The sequence below is a fragment of the Abramis brama genome (assembly GCF_963993115.1).
Source record: "Abramis brama genome assembly, chromosome: 3".
NCBI classification, from domain to species: Eukaryota; Metazoa; Chordata; class Actinopteri; order Cypriniformes; family Leuciscidae; genus Abramis; species Abramis brama.
Window position 1 is genome coordinate 59,818,706 of NC_139965.1, and position 12,683 is coordinate 59,831,388.

The window sequence follows — 12,683 nt, forward strand, 5'->3', positions numbered from 1 at the left end:
GAGAAACCAGGTGTGTCCTTGAGCCTGGAAAAATTAACACAACAATAATTTAATAAATTCGAAGCCAATAATATCATGAGAGGGACAGAAAACAATAACAAGGCATTATATATTTAAGAACATAATACCTTGCTGTTTCAGAGACTCAAAAGTCAAAAGTTATGAACACTCAGTTTATAGAAACAGTATATATATATATATATATATATATATATATACATATATATATATATTAAAACTGTTAATGAAAACCTGATCATCTGATCAACCTCATCATCTGTTGAACTTTCATTACAAAGTGGAAATTGCTTTTATTAGAACCTCGAGGAAGACAAAGTTTCATCTTCATTATCCACAACTTTATTTCCCTTCTGAATGAACTATGTGCTATAATTGTCCTCTTCTTTATCTTCCCCCACAATCTGTCAGATTGCTATTCTCACTTTACACTTACACCCTCTGTCGAGCGCATGGAGGTGAAAATATAAGAACAAGATTTATTCTTTACAGTCCCAGTATTCAGACGAAGAGTGGAGGATATATGCTTTCCCTGATGGGGGAAAAAGCTTCTGACTTGTATTTTCAGCTAAAACCATCCTGCTTGTAGACCTTCATCTTTCACGTGATTATAGTGATGTCAACTCCAATTAATATCTTGTATGTTCTCCCGCAGGCATGCATATGATCAGAGGAAACATATGCTGCATACTGAAGTAACTTCAGGAGAACCTTAAATGTTAATGAACAACAGCGAATAATGAACCTAAAACCCTTTTGTATTACTGTGGATTAACATGTTTTTAACATGTTTTTCAAGCCATAGGTTTGCAAATGCACACTTGAATTGAGTTCCTAATCCATCTGTTCATACTTTACCCTACTTTGGGCACCAGAATTTAGAAATTATTAAACTAGAGATCAAGGAATACTTCACTTCAATTGATGTTGTTATCATTTACTCATCCTCATTCCATATACCCTTCTGAAAAAGAAGTAGACTTTTTACTTTTAAAAAGAGTACAAAAAATAAAAATTGTGTGAACTGAATGTAGTGTTAATTGCATGTTATTTGCAATTCAATGAAAAAGTATTATATTGTAATTAGTCTCCCTGTAGTCAATAATTGTATCCCTTAAAACTCATCTTTGATCACCAAAATAACATATTTAAATGTTTTTTCCTTGAAAAAAATTCTTCATGCCTTAAAATAGCTTGAATGTAACTCAACACCCTTGCCTCATTTAGGCGGTTCTATGAATATGCAAATGAGCCCCGCCTCCACTCACTCACTCAGTTCAGAGATCCACTCGTTGACGATCACACGTTGATCTGATTGGTTACAAGGTAGTTTGTGACGTCAGAAACACCAGCGATTTCAAACTGTGTTTTTGAGACTGTCTTTGGTTCACTGCAGTTTTAAGGAGAAAATACTCAGCAATGGTGTCGACTTATGAATTTGCACATGGTTTGTCTTAAAGCATATTAAAAACACCACATAGATAAACAACATTAAAAGCTGGATTTTCACCACAGGGGGACATTAAAACCCCTTAACTGCCAGTGTCTCATATGAGTAACACAATATTATGTAACACATTGCTTTAAAAGTAACTTTTCCCACTTTCTTTTATATTTTTATATAACGACTTATATTTTTATTTAGACTTTTTATCTCACAATTCTGACTTTTTTTCCTCACAATAGCGAGTTTACGTCTCGCAATTCTGACTTTTTATCTCGGAATTTCCTGATATAAAGTCGTAATTGTGAGTTAGGCCTATAAAGTATGAATTGCGTGATATAAAGGCGCAAATAAAGTGGCTGTATAGAGATATTTCCCACTGTAAGAACGCAGCGCCATTGACTGATCGCCTGTAACCGAGTCTCTATTGGTTGCGCGGTTTATATAGTTTTTTTTTTTCAACCTCGAAAACTTTCATTGACAGCAGTTTACATCACATGAAGAGCAGCGCGCGACTTTCCCAGATTATCCGACTGTGTTATTTAAAGAGAGACAGCTGATTGACCAACATACTCAGACTCAGAGCTGCTGATATACAGTAGATGGCTCGTCTTCTGACTAACACAAGATGAACAGAGATGGACCAAAGCGGACAGGACAACATGAGACATTTATGAAAAGTTCCCCAGAAGAAGAAGCCGTTCTCGCTCGGATCAGGAACGATGTCTGTGAACAACACCTCGAGCTCGAACATCAGCTCTCTTCAACCCGAGGTCTTTACGCACAATGTTCCGGCTCTCGTGTTCGGGGTTTCGCTCATTATTGTGATCATTTGTGGAAATGTGCTCGTCTGCCTTAGTGTTTACAAGGAAAAAGCCCTGAAGACAACGACTAACTATTTCATTGTGAGTTTGGCTGTGGCAGATCTGCTGCTGGCAGTCTTGGTTTTACCCCTGTTTGTCTATGCAGAGGTAAGTCATGCGTTTGCGTTTATATAAGTTCATTTTGTAAGGCGTTTTGTTGAAGTCCACATGATCCAAACATGGTTCCGCGTTAAAACTGCTCTTTTAATTCTATCAAATAAATAATATAAAATTGCATCAATTATTCTTGAACTGACCAAAATGTTTCAAGGGGAGAGGGTTACATTAAAAACATACATTTTAATATTAGACTTTATATTTTGATCGTTAGCCTTTTAATCCACTTTTGTTTCAGAATTGTATGTCTATGCAGGATTTAATGCAATTACATCATAAGTAACTCTAATTAAATTAAAGAAAAAATTATAGTAATCCCTTACTTTTTAATGGAAAATCGATTAAATTACAGTAATTACTGAGTAATGCATTACACCCAAACACACACACACACACACACACACACACACATAGTATATACATACATATATTTGAAAATTGTTACTACATAGGCTTCTAGGTAACTTCCTCTTTGATTCTCTTTCTCTTTTAGTCCACTTATCTTGTTATCCTCAAGTTGCCCCCACGTTAAATCGGTCTAGTTGTTAGGCTTATTAGATTAGTTTGACTCGTTTAGAGAATCAAGGGCAGTCCAAATGTCATCTGTCTCAATACAATTGCTTTCCTGTTTGAAATGAATTTCAGGAATGAAGATGTAAGGAAGTTTGCAGTTGTTTTCCTTAATTTATGCTAAATGCTCATTAATACTCTTTTTGGCATCTGTCTTTCCAGTTTCAAGGTGGTGTCTGGTCATTGGATATGGCTCTTTGCGATGGACTAATGACCATGGATGTAATGCTCTGTACAGCGTCTATATTTAACCTCTGTGCGATCAGTGTGGACAGGTTTGAATTTCCCATCATATTGATATTGCATAGCATTGCTTTTCCAGAGGAAAGGGAAAAGTTGCTTTGGGAGCCTTGAGGCATTTTCTGAAGAAAGAATGTGAATTGCATAACCAGTTTATAGCATATTATTTTGACCTAATCAGGGTTGCTGACGCAGGTCATGCTGGTTCATTCTTAAGTTCATTCTTATAGTGCGTAAGACCATGTTTCAGCAAATCAGTGAGTGACTTTATTAAAGAAAGTTGAGATTAGCATTATTCTCTAAACCAGTGGTTGTCAACTGGTGAGTCGTGACCCAAAAACGGACCACAGGTCTGATGTGATAGCAGATAGCAGAAAAATAACAATTCTAAATTCAAATAATAAAATGCATCTAACATAGGATAACAGAACAAATAAGCTTAACATCTTGTTGATGTCAAACACAAATTTATTGGCTACTTAGTAGAAGCTAGCCAAATTAGGCAGATGCTAAACCATGGTTGCAAGTAAAACATTCTAATTTATTTATGTAATTAAAGGGTTAGTTCACCCAAAAATGAAAATTCTGTCAGTAATTACTCGCCCTCATGTTGTTCAAACTCCATAAGACTTTCGTTCATCTTCGGAACACAAATTAAGATATTTTTGATTAAATCTGAGATGTTTAAATGTCATAGGCTCACTATTGGCCGACGCTGGTCATTAGTGTGATGTGTGTGATCCTGGCCAATAGTGAGCCAGCCTACGTTCTGACCCAGAAGCGCTGTGCTGTTACACTACGTGAACTCACTCAGAGAAACATACAGAAGAAAATCAATAGTGGAATAAAGTTGTTTTTTTGCGCACAAAAAGGATTTTCGTCGCTTGATAAACTTATGGTTGAGCCACTTTGACTATTTTAAACATTGTCTTTACTAACTTTCTGGGCCGGCAAGTTTCAATAACAGGGAAGCCTATGGAGGAGTGAGACAGCTCTCAGATTTCATCAAAAATATCTTAATTTGTGATCCGAAGATGAACGAAAGTCTTACGGGGTTGGAACAACACGAGGGAGAGTAATTACTGACAGAATTTTCATTTTTGAGTGAACTAACCCTTTAAACCTTTTAAGTTGCAAACATTGTTTGGTGTTGTTAGGTTTACATAATAATGTTGATCATAACATTAACTTAATTTTGTGTGCAATTTAAACTGAAATGCATGTTAATCGGTTTAAATTTGCAGCAACTTGATAAAATTGTCTTGATATCTTTGGAAAGTGGGCAGTGAATTTTTTTTAGTTTACAGCATGCTTTGCATTGGACTGGGTAGGGAGAATACATGTTGAAATTAAGTGTCATTTTATAAGTTTTTAGTGAAGGGAAAGACCTGCTAGTGTTTAATGCTGTTATGTTTGACATTAAGGGTGTGTTCACACATATAGTTCGGTTCTCTTGGTTCTTTTGGTCCGGACCTAAAAAAGAAAATGATAAATTCAGTCTTGGTTTGCTTAGCATTCACACTGTCATTTTTAACACCGAACCTAAAGATAAAAAAAAAACTAAAAAAAAAAAACTAAATGGCTTTTATGGCACATATTTTGCAAAAACAAACATTCAAACCAATGCTGTGTGCTGGACCAAAAGCGAATATGTGTACATATGATGGTATTTTGACTAGATGAGAACTCATGAAGAGCTTATGAAATGTGTAACAGAGTCAAAACAGCAGCAGGAATCCCTCCATCCTTTTTAGGGTCACATCTTGTGACATCACATCCTGTTTTTGGTTCGTTTAGATGTCTTTGGTCCCTGTTACATTCATATTTCAGTCGAACCACACCAGAGTTTGTTTAGAAGTTTAGAGTTTATTTTAATCCAGCCAAACATGCAATTGTGAACACAACCTTAAAAGTGTGACTTCATGAAGATAAAACCTACATTGACTCTATAAGCAATGACTGAGCTAGTGCCAGTTGACAAGTAATATCTTACATTTTACTATGATAGCTGTGGATTTAAACTGAAATACATAAAATTGGCTCGAGTGCTACAACTCAAGTAGTTAGTGTGACTTATTTTTTTTGAGTAATCAGCTTAATCATTTGACAAACACAATTTTTTAAGTTCCTCTAGCTCAATGTAGTTTGTTGTTTGAAGTACATAATTTCATTCGAAGCTGTCATGACTCAAAAAGATTAATGCAAACGAACGGTTGCATTATTTATTTATTTTTGTTTAGCCAACACGTTATTTTTAAACCAGTTGAGAACCACTGACTACAGCGTTTGGCTTTGCTGTGATTATGACTCTTCGGGTACGTTTACACGACAACGATATGCTTAAAACGGAGAAGTTTTTCCTTTCAGTTTTCTACGCACATTGTCAAAACAATCCCCATTGAACCCATTTTCAAAACCCAAAACGGCGTTGTCGTGTAAACGAACGGCCAAAACACATAAAAACTTTTACGATTTTAGCTGAAAACGGTGTCGTGTAAACAGCCCCTTAGAAGTCTTTATTTATTTTACATCTTTAAAAATATCTTTACATCCAGATGGTAAAGTTGAATATGCATCATTTTAACAGGTTTATAGCCGTGTCCATACCGCTTAACTACAACAGAAAGCACGTCGACTATCGGCAAATGGTCCTGCTCTCTGCGACGTGGCTCTTGGCGCTGGCTGTGGCTTCTCCCGTCATCTTCGGGATAAACAATGTTCCTAAGAGAGATCCCAGAGAATGCAAACTGGAAGACGACAATTACGTGGTATATTCGTCCGTCTGCTCCTTTTTCATCCCGTGCCCCATCATGCTCCTACTGTATTTTGGGATCTTCCATGGTTTGCGCAAGTGGGAAGAAGCACGCAAAGCCAAACTGAGGAACAGTATTCATGCTTGCCGTAGTTTACAGCATGCAGCGGTTGCTGCCGCTCTCCCACCATTGGGATCTCTAACAATGTCTCTGCCCCGGGTCATTGAGAGAGATCTGGCCCAGTCCAGTCTTGAGGAGCTTGATGACTTCAAACCGCCCGTTTGCCCTTTCCCAACGGAGTATAAAAACAGCCCCATTCAAACCGTGGCCTACACTGCCATTAAACACGGCCAGCCAACTCAGCGAAAGAAAAGGGCTAAGATCAATGGAAGGGAGAGAAAAGCCATGAGGGTTTTACCTGTTGTTGTGGGTAAGTGTTGAAATAATACTTCTGTGAGTGTTTGTTTGTCTGTCCTGTTGAAGTTGAAAGTACTTACTGTATAATTCATGCGATGTGAGCATAGAGCATAATTAAGGGTGTGGCCACTTGAGTGACAGGTGGATTGCCGTTTTCGTCACTACTAGCCGTTTGTCTGCTGTCTGTTAGTCGTCACGTTACCTCAGCTAATCCGCCTCTTTGCCCATATTTCTTTACAGTCTATGCCGCAGACAAACAGCTAATAGTGACAGCATCGTCAATCCACCTGTCACTCAAATGGCCCCGCCCCTAATTATGCAGAATTTTAAAACTTAATATAATTTAAACGGATGAGTAAACATTTTTTTCTGCCCTAAAGTTGGGCAAATTAACATGGGGGTCTATGGGATTGACTCTCTTCTGGAGCCGGTCTCTAGTGGCCAGTCGATGAATTGCAGTTTAAGTCACTTCCATGTTGGATTCAAGAGAGACACCGGAAGTTTGCCGCTTGGATGTGAGCAGAATGAAAGAAGACTTTAAAATACAACTTTTGAGCAAGCAGTCTAATTAGTTTGTGGATGTAATTATAAATGTCTAAGCTTTGCATGAAATTGCCAAAGAAGTTGAATTTCCCTGGACCGGCGCACAGATAAAACCAACTAAAGACAAATCCCTCTATCCAATTATGATGTCATGGTTCACCTGGTGCCTTGACCTCATTTCTGGGACACCATTCATTAACACAGAGACATTCAGCAAAGACTAGAGTTGCATTTTATTCTGAATATAGAGCACATTAGTGCCGTTGATTCTGGAAGATTCAGAGACTGACATGTTTGGCTTGTCAAAAATGTTACATTCAGCTGTCGCAAATTTGTTGAGTTTTGAAAATCATGTTTATTTTGAAACCCATAAAAATGCAGATCCTATTGTAAATAATAGTAAAAAAATAAAACTGCTGTTCCATTATTACCCCTTAGCAGATTTTGACTCGTATACAAATATTTACGTATTTTAAGAGCGCAAAAAAAGATCGTCATTCGCAGTGCTTCATGGGAGTGGGCGGAGCTAAAGAGCTCTTTTGGTGTGTTTTGCCCGTTTCGACTCTCTGATTGGTGGAATTTTCCGTACAGCATCTTGGGTAATGTTGTTTTTCCACCACGAATTCCACTACCAAACACAATTATTTTAAGAATAAGTTGAAATAATGTGGGTGACGGCATCAACAGAAGAAAATACCATTGATTAACAACTTAGGGCTGTCTTTAAAGATTCATAATTTAACTTTAAAAATCAATTTCCCTATGGAGAAAATAAATTGAGTTTTTACTTCTGGAACTGTTGCACTCTATTCTGAACAGCTGATTCCTATCAAGGGATAAGTATATTTCTATTTCTATAATCCCATATATTATTATAAATTATTATATTAGGCCTATATTATATTACATAGGCTTTCTTTGTTCATAGCAGACATCCTTGAAATATAATTGTACTTAGTTGACCTCATTTTTACTTGATTAGATAAATTGATACTTTACTCAAAAATGAAAATTCTGTCATGATTTACTCCAAACCCATATGACTTTCTTTTTCTATTCTGCAGAACATATTTTGATGAATGTTAGCCAACATTGGACCCTATTTACTTAAAAAAAAAACAGACATTCTTCTTTTGTGTTCCACAGAAGAAAGAAAGTCAAACAAGTTTGGAATGACATAAACGTGAGTACATGATGGAGTTTTCAATTTTGGGGGAACTATCTCTTTAAATAAAAAGTGGCACAGCTTACCCCGCTATATTTCTAGGACATCCTGAAATGTTTGTTGTGTTCTGTTTGTCATCAGACAATATATCATATTCAGACAATGTAAAAAAAAAAAAAAAAAAAGTTTGTCAGGTAACCAAAAATGTGCTTTATGTGGTAAAATCCTAATGAACAGTTCCAAGCCGAATTTGGAATGTTATGGAATGTTGGAATGTACACGGTACAAAGAACATGGAGAAACAAGCGATAAAAGCATTGCTAATACATGCTGTAATCTTATTAAAAAACACAATTTTCAACTTTTCAAAAAAAATAAATAATAATTTGCAGGGTAAGAGTTAATATGACTGAATATGACCCGGTTACTGGTTACATCAACATGTCAGAAATTACTCCTTTAAGTAACAAGACATTTTCCATATGTTCCATGTACAGTAGAGGAATGTGTAGATTTTCACCTCCTCAGGAAGATTCAAAGGTTGGGGGAAGTGATAACTTTTCCAAAGATGTAAACATTTCTTGCGTCACAGAAACATGCAGTTATGCTGATGATCTGAAACTTATTTTAACTCCATTACTGGGTATTTATAGAAATACCATTAATATACTTGAATAATTCAGCAGTGCAGAGGCCACTGGAGGAGCACATTAATATCTATAACATACATAGGTTGATTTATATGTGCAGGTTTTGTCCCACGTTCTTCATAACATTTTACTTACTGTAGTTTGGTCGCTTTTGCAAGAGATTCTTATTGCATAATGCAGAATGAATGAGCGTGATTTTGCAGGTTTCTGGGTTATCCTAAGCTTTCCAGAGCTCTTAAGGTGATGATACACAGGGCAACTTTTTGAGCAATATTGCGTTGACCACAACGTTCATAATGGCGTGTTGTTGTCTAACACAGAAAATTATTTTCAATTCCTTCAAGCTTGTAAAAACAAACAAAAAACCCATTTACAGTAATGGACAATAGGCATTCCAGTGGGTAAGCAAAAATGTGCAATACTTTATTTTAAGGTGTCTGTATTACAGTGAAATTATACATTTGAGTACTGAGTAATAATAATAAACTACATGTACTTACTATAGGGTTATGGGCTGTGGTTTAGGGTTATTTGCATGTAATTATGCACAATTTATAGTTATTGCTACACTGAAAAAAAAGGTCTAGTATTTACTTTGAAACAATTTTCACAAATAACTTTTTTTTTTTTTTTAGTGTATAGTAACGACAAGTAACATTTTACAATATACGTAAAATATATTTTTTATACACTTTATGTAATGGTAAAAAATGCACCAAATGTCTTGTGCCTTAATTTGACTGATGATAAATATGTGATGCAGTTTTATTTTAGTTTTATTATTATGAATTAGCTTTTATCTTTGTATTTTTAGTTGTCATGTTAATTATAGTTGAATTTTTTGTAATTTCGTGATGTGCTTTTTTCATTTTATACATTTTTTCAGGTTTAATGTCTTTTTATTTCAATTTCACGTGTTTGATTCAGATTCAGTCAGATGGTCAGTTTACACCCAGACTACGCAACTTACCCATTGACTTGGATCAACTTACCCCTAACCTGGGGTAAATTGAGCCACATAAACACTTTTTTTATAGGAAGTCATAGTTTTGGAACCCTTTGTCATAGATGTACTCTAGTCATTTAAAAATAATAGGAAACATCCTGAAATTTCTTTAAATACTCTCATTGTACTTATGCCTAATTTTCTTTTATCTTGAGGACCACATAAGTAAAAGATGGCTCATCTTACCCCACTCTCCCCATACTTTAAATCCTTTTAGTGGGCTCCTCCCATGGGCGGAGTCATGTTTCATATTACAACATTTACTACACTATTTTATAATCCAAACAAAACACATATTGTCAGAAAGGTCTGAAACTCAAGGTTCCATATTTGGCGACTGTTTTGTCATAGAAGTGAGGATGTGACAGAAATTGATTCATTTGTGACAGGACAATACATCAAAAGAATGTGTGCGTCACCTAGTGGCTATTTTACTTCAGTTTTTGTGATGTCAACTTCAAATTTGGAGCACAATTTGGTTAGACATGTGGCTTTAATTTTATAGCAATATTAAGAGTCTTCATTATTTTATAACATATATAAATGTTTAGTACAGTGCATTTGCTTTACAGTATTTCAACTTCTTTTCACTTCAGCAATAATCTGCTGAGTGTTTTCTGTCAAAAGAGACCAACCTTTGGGTAGTGCATTTTCACATCAGTGCTCAAAAAGCGACCTGACAGTTAACAGGTTTATATTTCATTTTATTTCAGCTTTATTTCAAATACCAGAAATGTTTCTAGTAGTTTTATTCTTTAGTTAAAGATAATAACCCTTATGTGATGTGTGATCTCCACCTGCAGGTGTCTTCCTCTTCTGCTGGACACCGTTCTTCGTCGTTCACACGACTCGAGCGCGGTGCGAGTCCTGTCACATCTCTCCAGAGCTGATGAGCACCGTGACGTGGCTGGGTTACGTCAACAGTGCTCTCAACCCAATCATCTACACGGTCTTCAACACCGAATTCAGGAAGTTCTTCCGAGGATTTCTCCCCCGCTGCTGTTGACATCCACCAAGCGCTTCATAATCCCATCATTTATGCTAAAGACATTTGTTCTTGAGTGGAACTGTTTTATTTTGTTGTTTTGTGTTAATCCTGCCAGTACTTTCTTTGTGCCTACCATGTACTACATCCATATTTTATACATAGTGGACTTATTTTCAGTAGTGCCTGGAACATTTCTGCATCATTTTATAATGTGCCATGCTCTGTTAAAATATGCCTCAGTCTGAATTAAGCTAAGATTAATGATATAAAATATAAAATGAATTGCATATTTTAGATCTGTGACGTGTTTTTGCCCATAAGAAGGATTTTAAATAAAAAAAACACAATGTACAAGCCCTCATTCGGCACTGCATATTTTGGTACATTTGATTTTTGGTAAAGCCTTTCAAATATTCTGTAGATACCGTAGAGCTTTGAGTTTGGATTTCATTCATTTGAACTTGGAGCTGAAAATTACTATAAACAGAAATGTGCGATAAAACCACTAGACGGAGGTTTGAAACGGGATAAAGCTTCTCAGTGAAGGTTCAAAAACATCATTAGAAAGTGTCTAATGAAGTTCCAGAAAAGCCCTAAGGATTTGACCACTGGTTTCTAACCTTGTAATCTTCGAGCTCATCATCTGTGCGCAGTGAAAGAAGGATCAGACACCTAGGCAGAATTCTCACTTGTCTCTCTTTTTTTCCCTCTCTTATTGAATTATAAATAAAATGTCTGCATGATCAAGTGCAGCTTCTCCAGTATGCCTGACGCTGCCATTTCTTAGAGAATTAAGAATCACCAAGATCTTGTCCTTTCCAACTATCCAGCCCTGTTGACCTGTATCTTCCAAAAAATTTTACTTTTATTGAGTAAATGTACAAACTTGAGATTCATAACTATCCATCATGGAGCTCTCCTTCCTAACCAAAACCAGTCACCCTGCACTTTTAAAATAAAGCTTCCAAAAACCAAGAGACTTAAAGGGTTAGTTCACCCAAAAATGAAAATTCTGTCAGTAATTACTCACCCTCATGTTGTTCCAAACCGGTAAGCCCTTCGTTCATCTTCGGAACACAAGATATTTTTAATGAAATCTGAAAGCTTTCTGTCCCTCCATTGACAGCAACATCATTCCAATTTTCAAGGCCCAGAAAGGTAGTAAAAACATCATTAAAATAGTCCATGTGACTACAGTAGTTCAACCTGTTGTTATGAGGCGATGAAAATACTTTTTGCGCGCAACCCCCAATTAACGACATTATTCAACAATCTCTTCCATGTCATTCTCCTACGCTGTTGACGTAGTGGGTGCTTCTCATTTCTTATTTGTGCATCCTCGTTTCCTTTCCTCGCGTCTCAGCTCCGCCCCCTGTAGGATGCGAGGGAAGGCTGCAAGGAAAAGACGCGAGGATGGAGGATTCGGATGTAACTTTTTTTTATACATTGGAATACTTGATCACTCAAGCGTCACTTCATCGCGTCATCAGCAGCGCTCAAAGGATCTGCCCTTATGTTGTTGAAGTTTGTTTATTTAAGAAATTCATAATAAATAATAATAAAGCAAGATACCCTGTTGAAATATATGAGATGTGTGGTTTATATAAACTGCAAAGGTAAAGTATAAATTAAAATGATTGTGACCGATGTGAAGGGGGAGGAGAATTTAGACGTGCGTAACGTTTAAGTCGATAAAACTCTTCCGCATAGGATACACCTGTGTATCCTCGCTCATGACTCCTCAGGAAGCCTCCTAACTCCTTCGATCCTCGACTCCTCGCGGTGCAATTAGAGAATTGAGATGTCCTTCAAGATGGCTGAGCTCGATCGGTTTCCGGGTCATAGGATGGAGGACGGAGGAGCGAGGAGACGAGGAGGGATATTGAGAAGCACCCAGTGTAAACAGCAC

The 12,683-nt window shown here is 36.6% G+C and overlaps 1 protein-coding gene across 6 annotated transcripts; it reads left to right on the forward strand.

The window, feature by feature from the left end:
• Positions 1-1,827: 1,827 nt before the first annotated feature.
• On the forward strand, positions 1,828-11,135 carry drd4b (dopamine receptor D4b). Of its 6 annotated transcripts, XR_014605572.1 has the most exons (6): positions 1,935-2,433; positions 3,175-3,287; positions 5,840-6,435; positions 8,112-8,148; positions 10,383-10,476; positions 10,590-11,135. XR_014605572.1 is itself a non-coding variant. In XM_084110348.1 (5 exons), exons 1-4 carry the CDS (start codon positions 2,185-2,187, stop codon positions 8,144-8,146), a joined length of 993 nt encoding a protein of 330 aa, XP_083966474.1. In that variant the 5' UTR covers positions 1,940-2,184; the 3' UTR covers positions 8,147-8,148; positions 10,590-11,135. The 6 variants fall into 6 exon arrangements, 4 of the variants coding, with proteins under 4 accessions (XP_083966472.1, XP_083966474.1, XP_083966473.1 ...); XR_014605573.1 differs by lacking the exon at positions 8,112-8,148 and having other exon boundaries at positions 1,940-2,433; XM_084110348.1 differs by lacking the exon at positions 10,383-10,476 and having other exon boundaries at positions 1,940-2,433.
• The last annotated feature ends 1,548 nt before the right edge of the window (positions 11,136-12,683 follow it).